This window comes from Oncorhynchus keta, chromosome 28, assembly GCF_023373465.1.
Source record: "Oncorhynchus keta strain PuntledgeMale-10-30-2019 chromosome 28, Oket_V2, whole genome shotgun sequence".
Lineage (NCBI taxonomy): Eukaryota > Metazoa > Chordata > Actinopteri > Salmoniformes > Salmonidae > Oncorhynchus > Oncorhynchus keta.
In genome coordinates this window covers 68,002,449-68,021,038 of record NC_068448.1, presented here as the reverse complement: position 1 = coordinate 68,021,038, position 18,590 = coordinate 68,002,449, and the positions used below count along the sequence as shown (strand labels likewise).

The 18,590-nt window shown below is 42.9% G+C and overlaps 1 protein-coding gene across 4 annotated transcripts; it reads left to right on the top strand.

Annotated features, from left to right (window-relative positions):
- Positions 1 to 1,119: 1,119 nt before the first annotated feature.
- LOC118361727 (armadillo repeat-containing protein 1-like) lies at positions 1,120 to 16,722 on the top strand. Of its 4 annotated transcripts, none has more exons than XM_035741897.2 (7): positions 1,120 to 1,291; positions 5,029 to 5,237; positions 6,559 to 6,650; positions 11,113 to 11,296; positions 11,924 to 12,040; positions 12,172 to 12,246; positions 13,250 to 16,722. In XM_035741897.2, exons 2-7 carry the CDS (start codon positions 5,076 to 5,078, stop codon positions 13,442 to 13,444), a joined length of 825 nt encoding a protein of 274 aa, XP_035597790.1. In that variant the 5' UTR covers positions 1,120 to 1,291; positions 5,029 to 5,075; the 3' UTR covers positions 13,445 to 16,722. The 4 variants fall into 4 exon arrangements, with proteins under 4 accessions (XP_035597790.1, XP_035597789.1, XP_035597788.1 ...); XM_035741896.2 differs by lacking the exon at positions 1,120 to 1,291 and adding an exon at positions 2,470 to 2,586; XM_035741895.2 differs by lacking the exon at positions 1,120 to 1,291 and adding an exon at positions 3,835 to 4,117.
- The last annotated feature ends 1,868 nt before the right edge of the window (positions 16,723 to 18,590 follow it).

The window sequence follows — 18,590 nt, the reverse complement described above, 5'->3', positions numbered from 1 at the left end:
AGCGTTCCAGGCCCTGAAGGATGCGCTATGTTCGCACCCGGTACTCGTCACCCCGGACTTCTCAAAAAACCTCCTGGTACAGACAGACGCGTCTGACACCGGGGTAGGGGCCGTGTTGTCCCAAGAGCAGGAAGGCGAGGTTCACCCCATCATGTATGTCAGCAGGAAGCTCCTCCCAAGGGAGAAGAAATACTAAATTGTCGAGAAGGCCCTCGACACCCTCAAGTACCCCCTCAAGTATTACCTCCTCGGGAGGAAGTTCACCTTGAGGAAGTTCACCCTCGTGTGGATGGCATGAAGTAAGGACACAAATGACTGTGTCACCCGCTGGTTCCTGTCCTTACAGCGATTCTCTGTCGGGTCGGGATAGGTCGGGGGCCCAGCACGGCAATGCGAACGCCCTATCCAGAAGGGATACAAACCTAGACCTGAGCATGCCTCCCTCCCAGTCAGGGCTGGGGGTATCCCAGGAGGTCTACCCCGGCGGATGGTAATAGGAGGCGACGTTGGCTCCCTCTGCTGGGAATACGGGAGCTGGGCACCCGACAAATGGAGATAATTAGAGGAAAGTGCCAACCAGCCGTGGAGGCTAAATAAAAGGAGCACGATGGCACACCGCTGGAGAGAAGGGAGAGAGAAGGAAGACCGAACAAAACCTAAGTTGTTTCTTTGATATATTTATTGTCTGTCTTAGTAAAGTTGTTTTTTTGACTAAAACCTCCCTGTCTCTGTGTCAAACTCTGCACACTCAACCCAACGGTTTTCCACTGCGTTGAGACAATGAGGTATCAATGACCCAAATCCAGCTCAATTAATCCCTACCATGGTGTCGCTGAGTCATCAACAATGCTTTAGCAAATGTACATTACACCAGGGGCATTGGTAGACACAATGTAAGTAACCTAATTTATGTCCCTCTAACTGCCATGAATGCCTCAGCTGATCCAACAGCGAGCTCGGTTCCAGGCTGTATCACAATCAGCCTTGATTGGGTGGCGCACAATTGGCCAAGCGTCGTTGGGGTTTGGCAGGGGTAGGCCGTCAATGTAAATAAGAATTTGTTCTTAACTGACTTGCCTAGTTAAAAGTTAAGACTTTTGGACCTAGACTTGGCTCTCCGGTAGCAGAGAGAACATATTCATTACATAAATAGGCCCATTGAATTTTGTCTAGCTTGCCGCTCCAAATATAATTTTAACTGTTCGCTAAGTGTAGGCAAGACCATAAGCAAATAGGTAAACTGGGATATGACTAAAGAGTTAATCATGGTGATTCTTCCACAAATATACAGGTATTTTCCTTTCCATGGTAGCAAGACCGTATCTATTTAGTTAATTTTATATTAAAATGTATTTTAAGGAGACATATTTCACCAGATGTGTAACTGAAGTATCTGGTTGACGGTTCCACCTCCTACCAAATATGATGGTGAGCGGAAGCCAAGTGGTAGAAGATGGAGTGAGATGGATTTTGGCCGACATTCTGCAAATGTTCTCATCAATGACACATTTGATCTCAATACAGTTTTCTGTTTCCAAAACTAGAATCTGTTACGAACAGAGTGGACAACGTTTTTTAAAAACTTTACCATTTGCCAACGTTTCCAAAAGTTGCGTTGTTTAGAAGGAGTTTCAGGAATGCAATGGCGAATTGAGTAGGCGTTCAAAGAGTAGGCGTTCTCTAATGGAAAATGCACAACCTAGTCTCAGAGCATTTCGTATTATTCTATACGTAAATCCATTTAGTACATTAGATTACTTTTGTATGGTTACATAAAACAGATCGGGGTGGACGTATAACGTGGGTTGCCATAGACCGCGAAAGTCTAGCAGCCCAAAGGTTGAGAGTTTGAATCTCATCACATACAACTTTAGCATTTTATATAATTAGCAACTTTTCAACTACTTGCTAATTTTTAGCTAAACAAATATAAAAGCAACATGCAACAATTTCAAAGATTTTACTGAGTTACAGTTCACACTTCTCCAGCGTGCCAGTGGCCATCGAAGGTGAGCATTTGTCTACTGAAGTTGGTTACGATGCCAAACTGCTGTCCGGTGAAGACCCTGGTGAGGACAACGAATACAAGTAGGCAGATGGTCTTTCCTGAGACGTGTTCTGACCGTTTGTGCAGAAATTATTCAGTAGTGCAAACACACAGTTTCATCAGTTGTTCGGGTGGCTGGTCTCAGACAACCCTGCATGTGAAGAAGCCTGATGTGGAGTTTCTGGGTTACCATGGTTACATGTGGTGTGCGGTTGACGGACTGCCAAATTCTCTAAAACAATTTTGGAGGACACTTAGCATAGAGAAATTAACATTGGATTCTCTGGCAACAGCTCTGGTGGACATTCCTGCAGTCAGCATGCCAATTGCACACTCCCTCAAAACATGAAACAAATGTGGCATTGTGTTGTATGACAAAACTGCGCATTTTAGAGTGGCCTTTTATTTTCCCCAGCACAAGGTGTAATGATCATGTTTAATCAACTTCTCGATATGCCACACCTGTCAGGTGGATTGTTTTGGAAAAGGAGAAATGCTCACTAACAGGGATGTAAGCAAATTTGTGCACACAATTTCAGGTAAATAATATTTTTGTGCATATGGAACATTTCTGGGCTCTTTTATTTCATCTTATGAAAACTGGGGCCAAAACTTTACATGTTGAGTTTATATTTTTGTTCAGTATACTTTGCAACTACTTAGCATGTTAGCTAACCATTCCCCTCACCCTAACCGTAACCCTTTTTGCTAACCCTTCACCTAATCCTACCCTTTAAACCCAACTCCTAAATTTAACCCTAACCCTTAGACTAGCTAACGCTAGTGAACTAGCTAATGTTAGCCACCTAGCAAAAAAATCGTAACATATTGTACTTTTTGCAAATTCGTAACACAGTCGTGAAGAGGACACAACAAAACCTATTCCCCCTCAGGAGACTGAAAAGATTTGGCATGGGTCCTCAGATCCTAAAAAGGTTCTACAGCTGCACCATTGAGAGCATGGTTGCATCACTGACTGGAATGGCAACTGCTCTGCCTCTGACCGCAATGTACTACAAAGGGTAGTGCATATGGCCCAGTACATCACTGCGGCCAAACTTCCTGCCATCCAGGACCTCTATACCAGGCGGTGTCAGAGGAAGGCACTAAAAATTATCAAAGACTCCAGCCACCCTAGTCATAGACTGTTCTCTCTGCTACCGCACGGCAAGATGTACTGGATCGCCAAGTCTAGAAGCTTAAAAACAGCTTCTACCCCCAAGCCATAAGACTACTCTACATCTAATCACATGCACACCGTTGCTACTCTGTTATTATCTATGCATAAGTCACTTTAATAACTTTACCTACTGTACATGTATATATTACTTCGACTAACCCCGGTAGCCCCTGTACATAGCCTCGCTATTGTTAATTTACTGCTGCTCTTTAATTATTTGTTACCTTATTTCTTATTTTTCCTTTTGGTATTTTTCTTAAAACTACGTTGTTGGTAAGTAAGCAAGGTTGTTGTATTCGCCACATATGACAAATACGATTTGATTTGATTTAATACAAATTTACATTTACATTACATTTAAGTCATTTAGCAGATTGTAAATTATAACATATCACCCGAAATGGGTGATGGACAGCCATAAATGAATACCTACTGTAACATAGGAATCATAACATATCAAGAAATGTACGTATAGAATAACACGAAAGGCTCTGAGAACAGGTTGCAACACATGCTTAGAACGCGTCAATAGGCTCTCGCTGGCTCGTGCTTGGCTCTGCCCATCTCTTTCCTTGTTCTGACCACTATGATTCACTTGCTAAACTTGGAAACGACAGGATTTGGTCTATCTTGGGTTAGTTATTAACATCTTTGACCCTACTGCCTGACAGAAAAAAACGCTCTGATTGGCTCTTCGTCTTGACAGTCACAACGGAACTGTCCAATCAGCTGTCTTCACACAGAGGCCGTGATGAATCGTAAAATGTATGCGATAGCTAGCTAACGTTAGCTATTTGACGAAATTGTATGACCGAAACAGCTTTCTTTTTTTTTTAGCCTAATTGCTGTCATTGTAAAGTCAAAATAACGGGAGATCACTTGGAGAAAAGGTAATAATATGCTAATACTGACTAACGTTAGCTACTGTAGCCCAGAGAGTAATGTGTTTCTGGTTGTCCTGGGCGTGTTTTCAGAGGTTATGCGTGGACAATCAATGCTACAGCAAGGTGAAGGAACCAGCTAACATTATGAATTCTTACAGTTCTGATTAGAAACATGGCCATTCACCATCACCCATTAATTCAATTTGCATGCAAACGAGTGTGAAAAAAAGGCAATGACAAACTAGCTAGCTACATTGGTTAGCTAGCCCGCTAACCAGATTGATAGCTAGCGGTTTTGGATATTGATCTTGCTCGCGACTGGTTGTTCAGAATAAAACTAGGGTAATTCTCAGTAAAAAAAGCTCCATATTTGCATTGTTTTGGTCCGTTGGGCAGTTTGTTGTAACTGTGGCCTCCATAATGAGCCTTATTTGCTAACCTGCACTATGTACTGGCCCATTTCAGAACAGCCTGCTAATGTAACGTTAACAGTACCATATCATTACACTGTTTAAACATGTGTCATAATATGTCACGACATGTAATGGACTGCCACGTTTTTATGTTTCAGCCAAGTGTCCGAATAAATAACTAGCACTTTTTTAAAACCTGTTTTAACATAATTCTGTTAGTAGGCTTACATACAAAAATAATAATGGTGTTGCTTTTCATGTGACCTGTCAAATTGATTTGTTTTTCACAATTCACAATATGATGCTCATACTGATTGCAGTATTTGAACAAATTGATACATCATTTGTTATTGGCAGTGTCTTTTTTATTGGTTGGTTTGGTCATGCAGCGAGTGTCCCACAAATAAAGGTATTAGAGACTGATGTCACCGAAACCGATGTCATTGAAATGAATATGTTCGGTACTGTACAGCTAAATCTAACTTGATCCTATTATACACACAGTGTAAAGAGGCTGATTTGATGTGCACAGCACTGGGAGAGGAGGCACCATGAGTAGGGAGTTGGATGCGCTGACTGTGGTGAACCAGCTACGAGATCTTGCAGCTGACCCTCTCAACAGACGAGCCATAGTACAGGACAACGGCTGCTTACCGGGGCTCATCCTCTTTCTGGATCACCCCAACCCTCAGGTCGTCTACTCAGCATTATTGGTAAGGCTCATCCACCACCATTTGGTCATTTTGTTGGTTATGCAAGGTCAAGAGTTTTCCTTGCTCCAGGCCCTGTAATGCACAGTGGTTGAAAAATGACCCAGATGTCATAATTGAGTAAAAGTAAAGATGCCTTAATAGAAAATGACTCAAGTGAAAGTCGCCCAGTAAAATAATACTTGAGTAAAATTGTTTTTTAAGTATCAAAGGTAAAAGTGTAAATAATTTCAAATTCTTATATTAAGCAAACCAGACGGCACATTTTTTAATTTTTAATTTATTTACGGATACCCAGGGGCACACTCCAACACTCAGACATAATTTAAAAACAAAGTAATTTGTGTTTAGTCAGTCCGCCAGATCAGATGCAGTCTGGATGACCAGGGATTTTCTCTTTAAGTGTGTAAATTAAACAAATTTCATGGCCTGCTAAGCATTCAACATGTATCGACTACTTTTGGGTGTCAGGGGAAATGTATGGAGTAGAAAGTACATTATTTTCTTTAGGAATGTAGTGGAGTAAAATATGTCAAAAATGTCAATATAAATAGTAAAGTACAGATACCCCAAAACACAACTTAAGTAAAAATATTGGAAAGTACTACTTAAGTATTTTACACCTTTGTTTATGCAGAAATGTGACCTGATCCATTGATCAAAAGGAGTTGGAACAGGGAAGAAAGGTCTAGGCTAGTCTTGAGTGTACCAGCAGTGTGCACATATTCTCCTACTGCTCATGATAACAAGTGTCAGTCTGAGGAGTTTATTTACACAAGTTATGTAGCTGTCCTCTGGAGGGGTTCTAAAAGTGAGGTGGTTTGTGTGTGTTTGTCATGTGGCCCCCCCTTGTTGTCCAGTTGTGTCAGGACAGGTTAGAGTGATGGTGTGTTCTCAGGCACATCTCCAAGAATCCACACACACATCTGAGTGGTTTATATAATAGTTCTTATTTAGTGGTGACCTGGACACTGTACTTGTTGCGTGCTTGCATTGGTTATGCAACACACACATACTTGCAGAGAGAGCAAGTACTGTGTAAGTGGCTGGTTGGCTGCTAAGCCGTGTGTGGTGCGTGTTTGTGTGTATGTGTCTTTGCTTGTCTGATTTTTAACACACACTCCAGTGTTTCCCCTATTTTCTACCCCCCCAACCATGCCGCTACTACCAATGCAACCCCCCCTTCCACAGCAGCAGCAGCCTCAACCCTTGCCGCCACTACTGAAAAAAAAAAACCTAGGGGAAACACTGTGTTCCCTGACGGACATAAAACCAAAGATGGGGATAGGTCAGTTTGAGGTAATGGTTTCCCTTGTCCTTCCAGGCAGTGCGCTACCTGGCAGAATGTCGGACCAACAGAGAGAAGATGAAGGGAGAGCTGGGCATGATGCTGAGTCTGCAGAATGTCATGCAGAAGTAAGTCCCCTCCCCATCACCGCCACTGCACTGCATCAGAATGAGCAGACAGACACACACACATGGAAGCATACTGTGCACTTTTCACTTAAACCTCATCCTAGTATTTCTCTTGCTTTCAGCAGGCAATATGTGCATGTTTGCAAATGTTCTGGACAGGAAGGTTGTCTAAGGTTGACATGTAAGGATGAATTTGATTAATTCTGAATTAAAGTGGGTCTGTAAACAATTAATTTGCTGTTTCCACACATTGAGGGATTTAATGCAACCTGTCACTTGTTTTTTTAAAATATCACAATTAATCTAGTCAGTGTCCTCACTGGTTTTTGTTAAATGCTGAAAATGTTAGGGTTGCCAGGTATTTCTCTCAAGGACTGTTATCGGGTTGTGCAGCCAAGATCTACACTTTCGTAACTGCGTCTCATATTCATGTCAATTGAATGCCATTTAGCCAGGCATAAAACAATTTAATTTACCCTTACTATATACTCTTTATTATTTAGGAAGCCCTCCTGTTTTAATTTATTGACCCTTATTTTTATCAGTTGACTGAGAACATATTCTGCTTTACAGCAACAACCTGGGGAAGAGTTATAGGAGGGAGGTGAGGGTATAAATGAGCCACCTTTGGGTACCTTGCTAAACCAAAATGGCCGACACATAGTGGTCATCCAGAGACGGCTCTCTAGTCTTTAGATGTGTGTGATGCTCCAGATCGGGTTGTTGGGTGAGAGTATCTGGAGGGTGTTTGGCGTTACGACTGCTGCTTATCACTGGCACTAAGATGGAGATATGCCAGCGGTTGGCAGGTCCATACCAGGCTGTATGATCTTCTCCTAGGGCCCAACTCTCTGTGAGACTGACCTTTGGGCCTGGAGCTAACCAGCCAGTCACTTCAGCTAGTGACAGGCCCTGTCAAGAAGGGCCCTGTAGTCACACCGGCTCCCCCTGCTCCCATTCTACACACCCTGACCTTGGGTAGAGGTCGTTCATGGCTGGAGAGAGTGTGAACACAAGACTTAAGGGAAGAACAGGCTAGTGAAATTTCACTATGTTGGTGTTAACACCAGTCCAGTCCCAAGGCTCTGCTGTTACACTCTGTGTGGGGATTAATTTTATTTTAAAACTGTTTCGAGTCTTTCAATGAAAATTGGTAGTGATACCGTGTAGCTTGTGCAAGTGATACCGTGTAGCTTGTGCAAGTGATACCGTGTAGCTTGTGCAAGTGATACCGTGTAGCTTGTGCAAGTGATACCGTGTAGCTTGTGCAAGTGATACCGTGTAGCTTGTGCAAGTGATACCGTGTAGCTTGTGCAAGTGATACCGTGTAGCTTGTGCAAGTGATACCGTGTAGCTTGTGCAAGTGAAACCGTGTAGCTTGTGCAAGTGATACCGTGTAGCTTGTGCAAGTGATACCGTGTAGCTTGTGCAAGTGAAACCGTGTAGCTTGTGCAAGTGAAACCGTGTAGCTTGTGCAAGTGAAACCGTGTAGCTTGTGCAAGTGATACCGTGTAGCTTGTGCAAGTGATACCGTGTAGCTTGTGCAAGTGAAACCGTGTAGCTTGTGCAAGTGAAACCGTGTAGCTTGTGCAAGTGAAACCGTGTAGCTTGTGCAAGTGAAACCGTGTAGCTTGTGCAAGTGAAACCGTGTAGCTTGTGCAAGTGATACCGTGTAGCTTGTGCAAGTGATACCGTGTAGCTTGTGCAAGTGAAACCGTGTAGCTTGTGCAAGTGAAACCGTGTAGCTTGTGCAAGTGAAACCGTGTAGCTTGTGCAAGTGAAACCGTGTAGCTTGTGCAAGTGATACCGTGTAGCTTGTGCAAGTGAAACCGTGTAGCTTGTGCAAGTGAAACCGTGTAGCTTGTGCAAGTGATACCGTGTAGCTTGTGCAAGTGAAACCGTGTAGCTTGTGCAAGTGAAACCGTGTAGCTTGTGCAAGTGATACCGTGTAGCTTGTGCAAGGTTGTCTAGTCCATTCGAAAAGTATTCAGACTTTTTCCACATTTTGTTACGTTACAGCCTTATTCTAAAATTGATTACATTATTTTTCCCCTCATCAATCTACACACACTACCCAATAATAACAAAGCAAAAACAGGTTTTTAGAAATGGTTGCTAATTTATAAAAAAACATCAGACCCTTTACTCTGTACTTTGTTGAAGCACATTTGGCAGCGATTACAGCCTCAAGTCTTCTTGGGTATGACGCTACAAGCTTGGCACACCTGTATTTGGGGAGTTTCTCCAATTCGGGGAGCATTGCTGCGAAAACTATTTTCAGGTCTCTCCAGAGATGTTCGATTGGGTTCAAGTCCGGTCTCTGGCTGGGCCACTCAAGGACATTCAGAGACTTGTCCCAAAGCCACTCCTGCGTTGACTTGGCTGTGTGCTTAGGGTCATTGTCCTGTTGGAAGGTGAACCTTCGCCCCTGTCTGAGGTCCTGAGCACTTTGGAGCAGGTTTTCATCAAAGATCTCTCTGTACTTTACTCCGTTCATATTTCCCTCACTCCTGACTAGTCTCACAGTCCCTGCCGCTGAAAAACATCCCCACAGCATGATGTTGCTACCACACTTCACCATAGGGAAGGTGCCAGGTTTCCTCCTGATGTGATGCTTGGCATTCAGGCCAAAAGGTTAAATCTTGGTTTCATCAGACCAGAGAATCTTGTTTCTCATGGTCTGAGAGTCCTTTCGGTGCCTTTTAGCCCACTTGGAGTTTGCCGTCATGTGCCTTTTACTGAGGAGTGGCTTCCGTCTGGCCACTCTACTGTAAAGACCTGATTGGTGGAGTGCTGTAGAGATGGTTGTCCTTCTGGAAGGATCTCCCATCTCCACAGAGGAGTTCTAGAGCTCTGTCAGAATGACCATCAGGTTCTTGACCACCTCCCCGACGAAGGTCCTTCTCCCCCAATTGCTCAGTTTGGCCGGGCGGCCGGCTGGAAGATCTTGGTGGTTCTAAACTTCTCCCATTTAAGAATGATCGAGGACACTGTTCTTGGGAGATCTTCAATGCTGCAGACATTTTTTGGTACCCTTCCCCAGATCTGTGGCTCGACACAATCCTGTCTAGGAGCTCTAAGGACAATTCCTTCGACCTCATGACTTGGTTTTTGCTCTGACATACACTGCCAACTGTGGGACCTTAAATAGACAGGTGTGTGCTTTTCCAAATCATGTCCAATCAATTGAATTTACTGCAGGTGGACTCTAATGAAGTTATAGAAACATCTTAAGGATGATCAATGGAAACAGGATGCACCTGAGCTCAATTTTGAGTCTCATAGCAAAGGGTCTGAATACTTATGTAAATATGTTATTTCAATGTTTTATTTTTAATACATTTGCCAACAATTCTAAAATTCTGTTTTTGCTTTGTCATTATGGGGTATTGTGTGTAAATTGAGGCTGTCATTTAACAAAATGTGGAAAAAGTCAAGGGGTCTGAGTACTTTCCGAATGCACCACATATATAATAATAGCCATATACAGAAGTGTGTGTGTGTGTGTATTTCTGTATATGAGAGCGAGCGATATATGATCGTAAGTAAGGTTTGCTATTATTATGTTTTAGTCAAATATTATCTGTTCGGGCTTCTCGCGGTCAATTTGCAGTCTACAAATGATTTGTAATTATGTTCCGCCCCCCGACCATTCGTTCAAGAATAATCATCCCGCGGCTGAATCTAGCTGATGATCCCTGATCTAGAGCCGAGCCATGCTGTCCGCTAGGAGGCATTGTACTTCTATTAGCCAAGCTAACGTATGCTTTAGAAATCATATTTACTGACCAATCTCGCTCTTTCAATTATGATCCATGTTCTCTGATGTTCTCTGTTGAAATAAGAAGACTTTTAATACTTTCATAGTATAGCCTAATTATTAGACATTTTAGAGACTGACAGAGACCTTTGTGAATGTTTGGTTGTTTTTATGATTGTAGTGTGGTAATTTCTCCTTCAACAGGGCTGTCTATTTATACAGTAGAAAGGTTAGGTAGTGACAAGCCTGTCACAGTGGCTCTCTGCCCCCCTCATGCAGCTGGACAGTTCTCTTAGCGGCGTGCAGTTTGTCTGGCAGAGCGACGACCTTTAGAAATATCAACCACTCAGTCCAGTCGGCTCTGAGAGAGACATGGACAGGCCCAGACCACCGAGGACAGGACACTCAACTGTAACGGAGACCGCCGTCGTCGTGTGGTACAAAGAGGCAGAGTAGACATGGATACTTTTTTACTGTGTATGTCCACTTCCTTTTTGACTTGGATTCATTGCTACCATCTTGCCCTTGTCTGGATTTGAGGAGAGTACTTGACATGACGAAGAAGTTAAGGTTTTTAAAATGAATGTAAAACAAATATATAAAAAAATCTCTAACAGCAAGTATGCCTTTGTTTCCTGAGAGAACTGTCCACAAAATGAATTGTTTTATACTTAACCTCTTGTTCTTTCTCCCATCTCTCAGGGGCAGTTCCCCAGGGGAGACCAAACTGCTGGCGTCTGAAATCTATGAGATTCTGCAGGCAGCTGGTAATGAGGCAGAGCAGGCTGAGGCTGCCTCCTGCAGACGCAAGGCCCACTTCTTCCTGGGCTCCACCAACAAGAAGGCCAAGACTGTGGTGCTGCACATCGACGGCCTGGATGACTCGGTGAGTGGATGGTGGTGTCTCAACCTTGTACAAACACAATGACACCTGAGGAGATCAGTTTGCCAAACCAAAAATCCAGGCTGGATTCCAAACTGTTTTTTTTGCTTCATGACTTCTGGCCTTAATGTGTCTCACAGGAATCAAAACGGGTGAGGAATCAAACCTGTGTTCTTTATTGCTTCATTTAACACATTTCGAGAAGTCGCCACCACTAGAACCCCTGAGACAGGCATATTGTTGCTCTGTTGTCACGGTGACCACATAGTGTTAACGCAGGTTGTCAGGGAGTGTAGGTCAGTGTTGTAAATGTCAGCCATTGAACAGCAGGGTGTTGGAGATCAGACCTGAATACCACACCACAGGAGAGCTGCACCTGTCCCTGATCACATTACACCAGACAGACTGTGACACACCACTCATATCGCCACACACACAGGACAATGACAATGAGCTCTTTTGAAATGTCATGTTGATTGTTATGTTGCTGCTGTAAATGTAATGTAACATGAAACCCCTTCATATGATTAGAACGTAGATGGTTACATTTGTATCCGGCGCTGCTTTCACGTCAATTTTGTCTTTTCTCGTCCTATCATTTTGTTTATTCTCCCCCCCGCCGTCTCTCAGACTCGTAGAAGTCTGTGTGAGGAGGCCCTGTTGAAGATCCGAGGGGTGATCAGCTTCACCTTCCAGATGGCTGTGAAGAGATGTGTGGTCAGGATCCGCTCTGACATCAAGGCTGAGGTGAGTAGGACCACACAGGCGCGCTCCATCCATTAAACACGGCACTCTGGCCAGAGAAGAAGAGTTTAAAACGTCAGTTGTTTTGGTTACAAATGTATTACACAAAGACCGCCCATCTTTGTGTTCCTCAGGCACTGGGCACGGCGATCAACTCCACCAAGGTGATGAAGGCTGCACAGGTGGTGAAGGGAGAGGATGGAGGAGAGGTGAGTAGGAGGGGGAGGGATAGTACTCAAATCAAACTCTACTTTATTTAAAGTGCATTTGAAATTGCAACATTTTATACTAAAATGAACGAGATTTTTAAAAACCTGAAGGTAATAAATTAATAAAAGAACAGCAAACAAAAAAACTTTTCTAAAATAATAGTGAAACCATTGTTTTAAAGGCCAAGCTAAATAACTGTAAAATAATTTATTAAAGACCAGGCTGAAAAAGGTGAATTTTCAAACGTGATTCAAAAATCTCAACTGTGACCAGTTGCCCTGTTACCTGACAGGTGGGTTATATTCTGTAACTCAAAAGGTCCACACCCAGTGGGAGTAGGCATGGTAGAGCTCTTTGCCAACCCATATTGTTGGAGATGCTTCTGTATCTCTGTGCTGGGGATGGTAGTTATTTGGAGTGACTGTTAGCTTGTCATATCTCTCTGTCCTTAGGGCGTTACGCACCGCCTAGTCACATGACCAATCCCAGCAAGCCCTCAAAGCAGTGTGTCACGACACCCTGTATTTATAGGAAATCTAACCCCATGAACCCCCTACACCCATCAAATGTTATGTCACAGTCTACACCTGTTGTTTACGAAGCATAACAGTGAAATGGTTATTTAGGGGCCTTTCCCAAACATGCAGAATACAATAAAAAATACTTGAGGATGATAGGATAAAAACATTAGTAACACAAGGAACTGAAGTAGTTAAATTAGACTAGACCACTGCTCCCCTCCCCCTGGTCACTGTGATGGTAGGCTGGGGGGAGCTTTCTCAACAGGAGCCACAGCTCCTCACTGACCTGCTGCTGTTCCCCTGCTGTCCAGCAGGGGGAAGAGCTGGTTCACTTATGTTTCAGACTTGGCACTAGAGGTTGAGAATAGTTTGCAGTTGCCTGATCTTGGTTTTGTTGTCTTCACTATTTTTTTTAATATCAAACCAGTTTGCCACTATGTAGGGATTCTGAACTATTCCCTGTTGTCTTTCTCTCCCCCAGCTGATGCTTCCATTCCAGGAGGGTGCAGAGGAGGCGGTGGTGGAGTACAACGAGGACATCCCAGACTACCTCCCTGAGGAGGAAAGCCCGTCTCAGGAGCAGGACAAGGCCGTGACGCGCGTTGGCTCCATCACAGATGGCGTGGGCTGGCTCAGCACAGCCGCCAACTTCCTGTCCCGCTCCTTCTACTGGTGACCACTTCCTGTGTCAGTCACAATCCCAAGCCCACTAACCACCACCCGACGGTCACCTTAGCCCCGCCTATTTCATCCAGCCCTTCTACACTGCTCTCTAGTCCCTCTCAACAGCCACACAGAGTACCACTCTGCTCAGTGTACAAGGAGCGCTGGACTGCCAAGTGCAACCTGCAATAACCTTTACTTGTTTATAAAACAAAATTAGCTAAGAAAATGCTAGCTACTGTACCGCAGGCTGAACTCGCTGCACACTAAATACACACTAAATACACTCAAGTCAATCTCTACTCGTTATGCGTCTCATAAGCCATAGGCAGAGGACTTCAGAATCAGGAGGACTTCAGAATCATCTCTTTTCCTTTAGGGAAGTAGTTTTCTCTGACGCCCGATGGGTCCATAATCTCTTTGAAACCAAATTGCATTGTGGGAATGCATTGTGCTGCATCGTCTTCTGAGTTTGAGCGATTGCATTGAATGATGCTGCGCTTGTGGAAATTGGAGTGTTTTTGTGCTTATCTGTTGCTGCTTTTCCTCATCTTTGTTTTGATAATTTTTTTTCACCCTTTTTCTGTTTGCCAATTTGATAATCCCTAATTCACTTTTCGTTCCCTTGCGGTGGGGGGCTTTTGTTTGTGCCAATCTCGCTGCCTTGTTTTCATCATGTTTACGTCTCTATCCCTCGTTAGGTGCCTTTTGGACTCTTCACTCTCATGTACTGCTATTTATTTGTCCAGTTTAACTTCACTCGAAACCTCTGAAGCCTTGTGAATAATGCAAACTGGCTTCTCTGCGTTGGGAGCTATTTCCCCTAACAGCTCATGTCTCTCACAGAGAGATGTCATATTATTAGCGAGACAAAGAGACCCCGGTGAAGGACGGCTGATGACAGGACATTAGCTGCTCCAAAGAGGACGGATGCAGAAAGAAAAGGGAAATGATGCTTACTGTTATACTGTAGAAAGTCGACTTTAGTACACATTACTTCTCGTTAAATCCTCCTAGGACTTGGGAGTCTCTTGGTTGTACAGTGGAGGTGAGTGTTCAGACGGATCATTGCTTATGTTGAAGTTGTGATGCGTTGACTCACATCAAATTAACTTGTTTAGCCTTTTCCCCATCATCAGTGTTTTCATGTAAGATTATCATATGGTCATCTGTAGTCTGAAAGGTCTGATTTAGAGTAGACAACCGGGACTAAATCGGTGTGATGGAGACCTCAGGGCTTGATAGCCACCTGCTAAATGTGTGTCCCTCACCCTGAAGCCCATCAACATGTTCACTATAGTGGCCCAGCCATATGTTTGTTTTTTACCCCCTTTAGCCAGCAGTGTCCTTAAAATGACATGCACATACGGACACACCATTGCTGCTGTCAGAAGAACACTAGAGGTGTAAGCAGCATCACTGGTCTGGATATGTACATTTCAAATCAAATTTTGGTCACATTAACACATGTTGAGCAGATGTTATTGCGGGTGTAGTGAAATGCTTGTGTTCCTAGCTCCAACAGTGCAGTAGTATCTAACAATTCACAACAATACACACATCTAAAAATAAAAGAATGGAATTAAGAAATATGTAAATATTCGGACAAGCGATGTTGGACTGGCATTGACTAAAACACAGTAAGAGTAGAATACAGTATATATGAAATTAGTTAAACAGTAATTAATTAAACATTTATTAAAGTGACTAGTGTTCCATTATTAAAGTGACCAGTTAGTCAATGTATATAGGGCAGCAGCCTCTAAGGTGCAGGGTTGAGTAACCGGGTGGTAGCCGGCTAGTGATGGCTATTTAACAGTGATGACCTCGAGATAGAAGCTGTTTTTCAGTCTCTCGGTCCCAGCTTTGATGCACCTGTACAGACCTCACCTTCTGGATGATAGCAGGGTGAACAGGCAGTGGCTCAGGTGGTTGTTGTCCTTGATGATCTTCTTGGCCTTCCTGTGACATCGGGTGCTGTAGTTGTCTTGGAGGGCAGGCAGTGTTCCCCCATTCATGCGTTGGGCAGACTGCACCACCCTCTGGTAAATGGTGCCTGGTTTCCTAGCAATATTAATCATAATGTTAATCTCAGTCCTTTATTTCAGGAAGAAATCATGTTTTTTTTTTCAACAGTTATTCTTTGTCTCCATTTTACTTTGTTGTTGAAAGATGCAACACATTTAAAATGTAAATATTGCCCTTTTTGAAGAGGTTTTGACTGAAAAATTGAAGTTCGATATTAGGTTTGTGCATAGATTCCTCTTTGGATTGACTTTTTATTCCTTTTGAGGAACCCTTTCACACCTGTAATCCTTTTCCAGGTGAATTATGGTCTCGTTGTGTAAAGGAAGTGCTGACCAGACAATAGTTATGCTTCTGGAGGCCAAACTCACAGCTCACACAGCTAGTAGGATGGATTGATTTACTGCAGTGGGCTAAATCATGGTCACACTGTTTCTTGGTAGTCTGAAACAGATCTACTTTGAAAAGTCTACACCTCACACACATGGTTATGAGCTTAAAAAAAGGAGACACCTGAACCATGTCAGATATAGTTGAAATGTATTACATTTTGAGTTTGCATCCTAATATTACACTTTTATATCACAGAAGACTGAAATATAATGAAATAATGTTTATTAATTATGAAAAATATTAATAACATTCCACCCATAAGGCCACTGGGGGGCGATTTGGTTGTTTTACTGCAAGAAAGGCCTACAATAACCTCAGAATTGATCTACTGACGTATATCCACTACAGTGAGTTTATTCTCTATCTGCATCCCTCAGAAGCAGTGCTTACGAACAACAAGTCGTAGGATGAAGTCATCACTTCTATGTAATCCTTTGTCTTCCTTTATTTGTTCAACATGAGCAGCATCAGTCATTACTTAAGTTGCAACATGTAAAGTACATTTTATTATAAGTTGTACTAGTACTGTATATCAAATACTTGGAAAAGTTTTTTTTGTCTCGGTTTAAATCTCTTATGTCAAATCCAATGTTAATTTGTGCCGAATACAACAGGTGTAGACTTTACAGTGAAATGCTTACCCCTTAACCAACAATGCAGAGTTAAATAAGGAAATAAACACATGAAATGCACCCTATCGTTTAATAGTCACTCTATCAGGATGGCTGACAGAATCATGTAGCAAGTCCTCAGAATAGCAGACACTTCTCATGTACAGTGTGTATCTGCTGTCTAATGTATTTCAGATCTGATAACGGTTGATTCCCAATTTACGATTAAGGCAAAGAATATTAAATAACTTTAAAATGTAAATGGTTTGCGTCTGTGTTCGCTGTGTGTGGGGGACGACTTGAGTTATCCAGAAAAGGGCCACATGTTGTGGCATGTTGCGTGTGTGCATTGAGTTGAATCCCATTGTCATAGGATTTCTGAAACTTGACAATCCCCATAGGAAGAGCAATACTTTGTCCTAGGCACGCAGTCATCTACCGTGGCCATAGTACAGCAGCTATAAACCTGCTTGTGTTGCCAGATCAAAATGCTGAGGGCAGCAGCTGTACTCGTAGAGCGGGAAAGAACAAGATATGATTAAATCTGTTTTCCTTGCGGGTGCAGAAGTGAACTGCCCCAGGTCAATCCCCTGCCAGGTCAATCCCCTGCCTGGCCTGCCCCCCCCACCCCCCCTGTTGGTTTTCATACAGATCAACATTGACTGGTCTCGCCTTAATTTCACCCAACTATATGAACTGAAGCAGAGCGCTGAACATTGCAGGATCAGTCAAGGAAGGACCAAGAGTTCATGGAGGGCATGCATTGTTGTCAGTAAAACATATTACTACAATATAGACTTTTTTTTCTGTTAGTTATTATTCGTACCGTCTCTTAGTGTCCTTTTAACCATGACCTTCCTGTTATTATGAACCCATCTATCATCGCCCCACCTATGAATGTTTTGAGGCACAGTGGGACTGACCTATTCTTAAAAAGCTACAACGAGCCTCACTTTACCAAGCAGGGTAATCGAGACCATACGCATGTGGAGGGCAAGTGCATCAGACCACAGAAGACTTTCAGGCCCTCTGGGGAAATATGATGTGCTCTCCGCTAGAGGGAGTCAGTTAGCTGGGAAATGTGTGGAAATGACAAATTGTGACCAACGAGAATGAAAACCAGCTCAACTTGCCATTCATTGTTCAATCACGTGTCAACTCTGAGGACAAGGAGAAACATACTGGCAACTGGTTTTCTACAATGATGCAAGTTGGCTTTAAAAGTTAGCCAAAGGGTTCGGGTCAATTCCATTTAAATTCCAGTCAATTCTTAAAGTAAACCAAATTGCAATGTCAAATGTTCCTCAATGGAATTTTCCGCATTGGAAGATAATTGCAATTGACCCCAACCCTGCTTAGCAACCGTTTAAGCAATATAGAGTTCTAAAGCAGCTCACTGAAGTCCAGCCCAATTGACCCCAACCCTGCTTAGCAACCGTTTAAGCAATATAGAGTTCTAAAGCAGCTCACTGAAGTCCGGCCCAATTGACCCCAACCCTGCTTAGCAACCGTTTAAGCAATATAGAGTTCTAAAGCAGCTCACTGAAGTCCGGCCCAATTGACCCCAACCCTGCTTAGCAACCGTTTAAGCAATATAGAGTTATAAAGCAGCTCACTGAAGTCCGGCCCAATTGAGACGGTTTGTTTCCCCCCAAAAGTAAAAGATAAATTGAGTTAAGCAGTAATTGAACAGGGTAGCTGAAGCATTGAACCTTGACTTAGTGCCTTCAGAAAGTATTCATACCCCTTGACTTATTCCACATTTTGCTGCCTGAATTTAAAATGTATAAAATACATTCCTCATCTACAAAATACCCCATAATGACAAAGTGATTTTATTTCTTTGTTGAAAATTTAGGAAATGTATTTCAAATTAAATACAGGGATATATAATTGAGTCAATACATGTTAGAATCACATTTGTCAGTGATTTATAGCTGTAAGTCTAAAAGCTCTGCAACCCTGTATTATAAAGTATTTGCACATTATATTTTAAACAAATTATACAAGCTCTTTCAAGTTGGTTGTTGATCAATGCTAGACAGCCGTTTTCAGATCCTGCCATAAATGTTAGTCAGGAACATTCAATGTCCTGTCTTGGTAAGCAACCAGTGCAGATTTAGCCCTGGA

Bases quoted from the DNA above. Each gene is read 5' to 3' on its own strand.
- LOC118361727 (XM_035741897.2), top strand. From the start codon at position 5,076: ATGAGTAGGGAGTTGGATGCGCTGACTGTGGTGAACCAGCTACGAGAT. The intron at 6,651-11,112 runs GTAAGTCCCCTC...CCCATCTCTCAG, and splicing joins CTGCAGAATGTCATGCAGAA to GGGCAGTTCCCCAGGGGAGA. The intron at 12,041-12,171 runs GTGAGTAGGACC...TGTGTTCCTCAG, and splicing joins GCTCTGACATCAAGGCTGAG to GCACTGGGCACGGCGATCAA.